The sequence below is a fragment of the Dictyostelium discoideum genome (assembly GCF_000004695.1).
Source record: "Dictyostelium discoideum AX4 chromosome 5 chromosome, whole genome shotgun sequence".
Classification (NCBI taxonomy): Eukaryota; Evosea; class Eumycetozoa; order Dictyosteliales; family Dictyosteliaceae; genus Dictyostelium; species Dictyostelium discoideum.
This window is the reverse complement of record NC_007091.3, coordinates 2,619,812-2,629,482: the sequence shown is the minus strand read 5'-3', so window position 1 is coordinate 2,629,482 and position 9,671 is coordinate 2,619,812. Positions and strand designations below refer to the sequence as shown.

Here is a 9,671-nt window from a genome sequence, read left to right as displayed (position 1 = left end):
TTGGGGTTTTTTCCCCCCCTTTTGGGGGTTTTTTAAAAAAAAAAATTTTTTTTTTAAACCCTTGAAAAAAAGGGGGGAACCCTTTTTTGGGGAAAAATTTTTTAAAAAATTTAAAATTTTTTGGGGTTTTTTTTTTGGAAAAAATTTTTCAAAAAAATAAACCCCCCGGAAGGGGGAAAAGGGGTTTTTTAAAAAAAAAGGGTTTAAATTTTCCCAAAAAAATTTTTAATTTTTTTAAAAAAAATTTGGCCCCCGGTTTTTTAAATTTTTTTTTTCCAAATTTAAAAATTTTAAAATTTGGGAATTTTTTAAAAAATTTTTTTAAGGGGGTTTTTTTTTTTTTTTTTTTAAAAAAAAAAAAAAAAAAAAAAAAAAAAAAAAAAAAAAAAAAAAAAAAAAAAAAAAAAAAAAAAAAAAAAAAAACCAATTAATATTTAATTTATTAAAATAAAAATTATTAAATTATTAAAAATTATTATACATACCATAACACCTTTATTTGATAAACCTATATTCTTTAAATTTAAGTGAATAATTGTATTACAAGTCATAATAATTTTTAATGGTTCAAATGCATCAGTTGCCAATAATGGATTATTTGATAAATCTAATGATAAAATATTTAAATTTTCAACAATACTTTCACCTTCTTCAATTCTAAAATTAAAAAAAAAAAAAAAAAAAAAAAAAAAAAAAAGAGTTAATAAAGTAAATTAACCACTAATAAAAATAATAATAATAATTACATTAAATTTAAAGTATCTTTTAAAGCATCAGCAATAAAAGATAAATCAGAACCTCTTAAATTTAAAGATGGTAATTCAACTTTTTCAAATGCTAAACGATTTCTAAATGAACCTTCTTTATCTAGAATGTAATCAATTTGATCAATTAATTTTGAGATTGGTTTTGTATGGAAATTTTGACAGAGTCCAAGATAATTCAATTTGAATAACTCTAAACGACTACGAAGTGGATCACTCTTTGTTCTAATTTTTGGTGGTTGAAATAATGGTAACAATAAAGAAATATTTAAATCAACTTGTTCAACTGGTGCACCAATACCTCTTATAAATTCATCATGTTGAATGAAATATTTATATCCCATCATTAAATCTATAATATTATTCGATTGATCATATGATGATGTATCAAAACTCATTGTTTCTGATGTCTATAATAAGAGTAATAATAAATAATAAAAATAATATTAATATGTTAGTAACATTACTATTTGTTACTATTTGATTTAAAAATATATTTACATTTGGAGTTATTGAAGAATGTGGAATTTGAATTTTTAAACCTCTAGTTGTAACTTGATAAGATATAATTTCTTTATAACTAAAGAAATCATAACCTGCTCTATCTTTTCTAGAGATTAAGATACCATCTTCAGCTACACAAAGATGTCGTTTTTGTCTAACGATTGATGATTCACGAATACCATCGAAAACTTGGAAAGATGTGACACCAAAGGTTGGAATTTTATTTGCCAAATCTAAATATCTAAGTTTTGCTTCAATACTTGAACTACATTTAATTTGAGAATGTAAATGGAAAAGACGTTTTTGAATGACCTCATCAGTGAGTTCAAAGAAAAAGTTTGAAGGTATAAACTCTGATAATGAACCATGATCAAGGAAGCCTGCTATATGTTTATCCTTATCGAATGCACCAAATGTAATGTAGAATTGAAGTGCACTTAATCTGTAGGACATTGCCTCTGAACATGGGTATGTACCATTTACAACGGATTGTTGAATTTGTAAATAGTATAAATGAACTGCTTTACTATCAGATAGCTTCTTTGGTTGTTTGAAATATTTGATTTTAAATGTTAACTTTGATAGGTTTTTAATACCAGCTTCTTTAACCGCTCTATTTGGATCCAACCATCTATCATAGCCATCCGATGTAACCTCTGCCAATGAAAAGAATTCAGTTTGAACTAACCCTAATTTCTCGGAAAAGAGGTCGATAACATCTTTAACTGTAAAATCCTCTGTGATACAAATAACCTTGTGAGATTGATCAACCAATGAAATGTGTACCAATATCTTTTCAAGATCAGGATTAACTTTCTTTGCCTCTGCTTTCTTTACTGAAAAGTCCTCACCAACTCTTTGAATATTCAATGTCATTGAACGACGTGGTTGTTCTTTTCTACCAATATCCCAATGATCTGAAATTGAATCTTTTCTTGGTCTACCTTGAATATTTAAATTTTTATTATTTATTGGTAATGTTGCTGTTGTGGTTGTAGTGGTTGTAGTTGTAGTGGTTGTAGTTGTTTTGGTTGCTTGTAATGTTGGTGATGATGATGATGATGCAGTATCCTCTAATCTTGTCAATGGAATTTGCATCATTGATGGTTCTGCACTTGTTGATGCGCCACCACCACCACCATTACGTTGTCTACTTCCATTTGAATATAATGGATCCTCTAATTCATCCAATTGTGAAAATACTTGATCTTTCATTCTTTCAATTCTTAATACTCTAATTCTTTCTTCTTCTACTTCTTCTGGTGTTAATATTTTTGGTTGTTGTTGGTGTTGTGGTTCTTGTGCTGGTGGTGGTGGTGTTATTACAGTTGTTATGGTTGTAGTTATTTCTATCTTTTCTTGTTGTTCTTCTTTAATTAAAATTGAACCATTAATATTTTGATTTTCATTATCACTACTATTATCATTTGAAACATTTTCATTGTTATCATCACCCTCGTTGTTATTACTATTTTCATTTTTTCTTAATTGTTGATCTTGTTGATCTTGTAAATTTGAAGACATATTTAAATCTCTAATTAATTGACTTAATCTAGCAGAGTGTCTAAGTTGTTCTTGTTTTTCAAATTCTTGTTGAAGTTGCATTTCTTCTTCTAAAACCTTTGAAACTTTGATTTTAATTGAACCACCTCTAGATGATGGTAATCTTGAAGATGATCTCATTGGTGAACCCTCTTCAAATGATGCTAAAATTGATCTCTTTCTCTCTTTACTAATTACATTGCCACCTGCAACAACAATATTTGAATCTGGTGTAGATATTGAAACTGATCTAGATTTTGGTGGTTTATTTGGTGTTGAATGGTGGTGGTGGTGTTGTTGTTGTTGTTGTTGTTTTTCTTGTTGTTGTTCTTCAATTGTTATTGAATTATTATTATTATTATTATTATTATTATCACTATCAACAATATCATTTTGAACTGAATTTGACTTATCTTTTAATTTTATTTCTTTTTGAACTGTAATTTCATTTAATTCTTGTTTTTCTTTTAATTCTAATTCATCTTGTTCTTTTAATTTCTCTTTTAATAATTTCTTTTTCTCTTGAATTTGCATTATTTTTTCAAGTTTTAAAGCTTCTTGTCTTCTTAAAGTACTTGGAGATCCATATTGTTCTGATGATTCTGATGATGATTCAAATGAATCTCCTTCATCTTCTTTCACTTTTCTATGATGACGATGAAGATGAAGATGAAGATGAACATCATCATCATCTGATTGTTCTGATGAATTATCAGATGAATCTGATGAGCTATTAGAGTCACCATCGGATGAAGAAGAAGATGATGAACTATCATCCTCACAAACACTTAATCTTGGTAATCTAATAGAAGTTGAGATTGGTCTTGTTGCACTTTTGTGTAATGGTGAATTCTCTGATACTGGTCTAAGTGCATCTAATGATAACTCTGTATGAAGCTGAAGATGTTGATGTCCCCTATGAGAATTAAAATTTGGTGTATTTGTAATTGAGTTGGCTCCACCACCATAGTTTGACTCTGTATCTGTTGCTGCATCTAACACTCTTCTAACATCTTCTGCATTACTTCCAGTTTCATCATCAATAAAACTTTGTAACTTTGGTGATGATTGATTCAATTTCTCTTGAATATTATTTAAAACAACACCTGATGATAATTCTTCTAATAATTTTGATAAATCATCTTCCACACCTTCCATTTTCTTTTATTTATTTATATTTTATTTATTTTTATATATATATTAATACAATTTTATTTTACAATTATTTTTTATTTTTATTAAGAATAAAATTTTTTTTTTTTTTTTTTTTTTAATTGGTTGTAAAATAAAAAAATAAAATAACTATTAATTTACGATCTTAGTTTTTTTATTTATTATTTTCAACTTTTTTTTTTTTTTTTGGTGGGTGTGTTTTGGTGGAATTATAATAAAACAATTGATTTGTTTTATTTTTAACTCACAACTGATAAATCTATTTTTAAAATCCACCTGTGGTTGTTGAGTTATTGTTGTTGGTTTTTTTTTTTTTTTTTTTTTTTTTTTTTTTTTTTTTTTTTTTTTTTTTTTTGGGGGGGGGAATTGTAAAATTCAATTCTGATAACTAGTTAATCAAACAACTGATAACGAAAAGAGTGAAAAAATTAGAAAAAAAAAAAAAAAAAATTAAAAATAAAAAATTTAAAATAAAAAAAATAAAAAAAATAAAAATTAAAAAATTAAAAATAATTTTTTTTTTTTTTTTTTGAGATATTTTTTATTTTTAATTATTCATTTTTTCACTTAAATTTTAGAATTCTTATTTTTTTTTAATTTTTTTTATCCCAAATTTAAATTTCTCTCAAAATATATCTTTGATTTATTTTAATTTAAGTCTTGTATTATTTTTTATGTTTATTATTTTAAAAAATATTTAAAAAAAAAAAAAAAAAAAAAAAAAAAAAAAATTAATTTCTGTTTTTTGAAATCCACGCGAGTTTAACTGATTCCGGGCTGGTCGAAAAGATTTCAGTTGGGTTGTGAAAAAAGATAGCTTTTTTTTTTTTTATTTTTTTTTATTTTTCTTTTGAATTATCATTTTAATTTTAATTTTCTTTTTTGTTTTAAAACACTATTTTTATTTTTAATTGTTTTTTTTTTTCCTTCTTTTAATTTCCAGAATATATATATATATATGTTTATATAAAAAAAGATATATTATAATAATATAAATCAAATGATAAAAATATAATTTTAATAATGATGAGATATAGTAATAATAATAATATTAATATTAATAATAATAATAAAAAATCAATTATTAGTGGTAAATTAATTGAAAAAATTAAAGATGGGTTTTATTTAGATTATAAAAGTTTATCATTATATAGAGTTTTATTTTCAATTTATTTATTGGTTGATTTAATATTAAGATGTCAAAATTTAACCGAATTTTATACAGACTATGGATCATATCCAAGATCATCAGCTATTCAAGAAGAGAGATATTCACTTCACCAAATTAGTGGATCATTTGAATTTGCAGTTGTAATTTTCTTTATACATGGTTGTATTTATTTTTCAATGTTAATTGGTTATAAAACTCGTTTTTCAACTATACTTTCGTTCATATTTTTAAGTTCACTTCAAAATAGAAATCATTTTCTAATTGATGGTAGTGATGATTATTCAAGAATTTTATTATTTTATACAATATTTTTACCAATAAATAAATATTTTTCAATTGATTCAATTTTAAAAGAACAACAACTTCAAAATAATAATAATAATAGTAATAGTAATATTGGTGATAATATTTCAAATAAAATTAAAAATTACTATACATTTATTTCAGGTTCTGGTATAGCATTCATATTACAATTTATGAATATTTATATTTTTACTGCATTATTTAAAAGTGCAGATACATGGCATGTAGATTATACAGCAGTTTATTATGCTTTAAATTTACTTCAATTTAGACATGGTTTAGCTGAATTCTTTTTACAATTTCCAAGATTTTTAATATTTTTAACAAGAGTAATTATTATTATTATTATTTTTCTATTGTTTTTTATTATTAATAAAAATTATAAAATCAACTAATATAAAAATATTATTATTTTGATAATAGGGTACATTAATATTTGAATATGTTGGACCATTATTATTAATATCACCATTTTATAATACAGCTTGTAGAATTATATCAATATTGGGATTTATTGGAATGCATATTGGTTTTGGAGTATGTTTAAATTTATATTTATTCGTTTTCATACCAATGGTTGTTTGTATGGCATTCTTACCAAGTGATGTTTGGACATTCATTAGATATAGTTATATTGAAAAGAAAGATTTAATTACAATTAATTATAATTCAAATACTTCACAATCACTACAACTATTTTTAAAAATTTATTCAACATTTTTCTTGGTTGGTCAAAATTATAAAATTAAATCAAATAATAATTTAGGTGGTAGTGGCAATGGTAATCAAAAAGGGGATGATGAACAAGAGGAATTGGAAATTATGGATAGTCATTCAATGTTTTATGTTGATAGTGTTTCAATTTATTTTAAAGGTCAAATTTATGATGAAGAGAAATCAATTAAATTCTTATTTCAACATTCAATTGTTTTCAAACTTTTTTCAAAATTAATTTCTGATAAATTATATAAATTATTATTTTCTTTTATTATTAACTTTAATAATAATAATCAAAATAATAAATATGAAAAATTAAAATTACCAAGTTATAAATTAAATAGTAATAGTAATAATAATAATAATAATTGTAATAATACACCAAAACCAACCAAATTTAAATATAGACAACATTTAAGAAATTTATTTTTCATTTTAGTTGCAACATATATGTTTTATTATAACGTTTGTATTTATACTTTAATGATGGATAGTGGTAGAAATACTAATATTTGGGAACCACCTTTTCAACCACTAATAAAATTAGTTAAAATTGATCAATATTGGGCAATGTATGTTTTTTTATTTTTTTTTAAAAAAAATTAAAATTAAAATTATTAATTATTAATTTTTTTTTTTTCATTTATTTATTAATAAAAGGTTTGCACCATCACCACCAGATTATTCAGCATGGATTATTACAGATGCAGAATTTTCAATAAAAAAAGGAATTGATTTATTTACATTAGAGAAAACAGATTATAAGGATGTACCAGATTATTTATTCAAAATTGGACAAAGAAAAAGAAATTTCTTTTTAGCAGTTGGTTATTTAGATAGTCTTCGTTTAGAATTTGGAAGATATCAATGTCGTAGATTTAATATCTATGAACGTAATTATGAATTGGGTAAATTAGAAAAATTCAAAATTTATGGTGTCTATCAATCTACACCACTTCCACCAAATGAATCAAATGATTATGAAACTCTTGCACCAACTCAACCAGTTTTATCTATTTTATGGGAACATATTTGTTAATAATTTAAAAAAAAAAAAAAAAAAAAAAAAAAATAATCGATGAAAAAAAAAAAAAAAAATAAATAATTTAAATCTTTCAAAAAAAAAAAAAAAATTAAATCAATCTCAGTTCCTCCTTTTTCTAAATTTTATTTATAAAATATTGGTGGGTTGGGTCCACTTTTTGATAAAAAAAAAAAAGAATCCAAACAACTGGGCCAAGTGCCGACAATTAAAATAATTATTTCCATATTTTTTTCTATTTTTTTCTCTAAAAAAAAAAAATAATATTTTTTTGAAAGCTTTCAAATTCTGTAAAGAAATTAGATATTGATGTGGACTTGTTACATCCAATATATGAACATATGTTACCAAAATCTTTAAAATCTTTAAATATTAGAGTATTTGTTGAATCATTTAAATTTTTAAAAGGTTCATTACCTGATGGATTGGCAGAATTAAAATGAATTGATAGAGGTTTGGATAATCCTGAAGTTGGATTACTACCGAATAGTTTAAAATCTTTATCATTAAATTCAATAAATAAACATGGTTTTAATAAAACTATTAAAGAAGGTTTCTTCCCAAAAAATTTAAAATATTTAAATTTGGGTTATTTCAATCAACAAATTCAATCACCAATTGGTAGTACTGAATTCACAAATAATTCATTACCAAATTCATTAAAATATTTAAATTTTAGTGAAGTTTATAATAAACCAGTCTCTGCAAACTCATTACCTATTACTTTAGAGAAATTAATATTTTCTCCATTTTTTAATCAAAAATTATTAATTAATTGTTTTCCTTTAAATTTAGTACATTTAGAATTTGGTAATAATTTTAACATTCAAATACCAATTGGTGTTTTACCAAATTCAATAAAAGTTTTAATATTTGGTAATAGATTTAATCAAATTTTATTAAGTGGAAGTTTACCATCATCAATTACACATCTCATATTTGGTTCAATAGCTATTAATAGTTCTTTCAATTGTCCAATTAATGAAAATGTATTACCATCATCATTAATACATTTAGAATTAAATTGTCCTCGTTATTCTCATACAATTAATGAATCATTTTTACCAAAATCTTTAAAATCATTTATTGTTTCTGATAATTTTAAAAAAAAATAATTTGCTAATTTAAAAAAAAAAAAAATTAAATACCATAAAATTATATGAAAAATGTAAAAAAAAAAATGAATGATAAACAATTAAATTCTAAAAATAAATTTTATAAAAAAAAAAAAAAAAAAAAAAAAAAATCAATATATCAAAAAAAAAATCCCCCCATTTTTGAATGCTCTATTTGTTTCATATTAAATAAAATTAAGTAATCGTTTAAAAAAAAAAAAAAGAAAAAAATTTTAAATACCAGATGTTTTTATCAATTTTTTTGTTTTTTTAACTTTTTTTTTTTTTAATACATGATTTTATTTTTTTTTTTAATTTTTTTTTTTATTTTTTTTTTCACTTTTTGACAAGAAAGAAATTATTTTTTCATTTTTTTTTTTTATTTTATTTTTTATTTTTTTTATAATTATTTATTTATATATATATTCATTAATATAATGGAGAATTTATTTTGGAAAGTTATTAGGAATATTTATTTATTTAAAAAGATATTTTATCATATTGATAATGATGAAATTTCCAAAGATTATATTGGATTTAGAATAAAATTTAAATTAATTAAATCATTAGAATTTTTAGTTATACACAAACAATGGTCATTATTAAAAGATAAATTACAAAGTAATCAGTATTTATTAATTGATAAAAGAGCAATAAAGATGTTTTTACAAGAATGTCAAGATATTGATTTAATTAGGTTATTATATCAAAAGAAAAGAAACCATATTGAAATTGTAGATTTAATAGCAACTTCAATAAAAGTTAAAAATTTATTAGCATTTGATCTTTTCTTTAATCATTTAAAATTACCAATTTATACAAAATTAAAAAATAAATCTTTAAAATATGCAACAAAAAAAATAAAACAAAATCAATTATTATCATTTCAATTTTTAAATATTATAATAAATAATCAATTATATAATAAAAATAATAATAATAATAATAATAATAATAATAATAATAATAATCAACTAAAAAAAGATGAAGAATATGAAGATGAAAATGAATATAGTATTAATAAAGAAATAAATAAAAAATTAAAGAAACAAACAGAATTAACTACAACAACAACAACAACAACAACAACAACAACAACAACAACAAGTAAATCATTATCATCTTCACTTTATTTAATAAAGTTTAAAGATTTTATGAGGTTAAAAGATTATAGAGAATTTCAAATTAGATTAATAGAATTAGGATTAGTAGAGAAAACAAATAAAATTACATTATTTTCAGAATTTGAAAATAACAATACAACATTTAAATCATTATCAATTCAAGATTTAATATTTTATTTAAAATCACTTTATCAATTATGTGATAATCTTCAAAAT

At 22.0% G+C, this 9,671-nt stretch overlaps 2 protein-coding genes across 2 annotated transcripts; both read left to right on the top strand.

Annotated features, from left to right (window-relative positions):
• Positions 1–5,006: 5,006 nt before the first annotated feature.
• Positions 5,007–7,213, top strand: DDB_G0289311 (hypothetical protein; the record flags this gene model as incomplete). Its single annotated transcript, XM_631206.1, has 3 exons — positions 5,007–5,786; positions 5,881–6,746; positions 6,835–7,213. 3 exons carry the CDS (start codon positions 5,007–5,009, stop codon positions 7,211–7,213), a joined length of 2,025 nt encoding a protein of 674 aa, XP_636298.1.
• A 1,555-nt stretch (positions 7,214–8,768) lies between these two features.
• On the top strand, positions 8,769–9,671 carry DDB_G0289315 (hypothetical protein; the record flags this gene model as incomplete). Its single annotated transcript, XM_631205.1, has 2 exons — positions 8,769–9,438; positions 9,481–9,671. Coding segments are annotated over 2 exons (861 nt in total), but the record flags the coding sequence as incomplete, so codon positions are not given.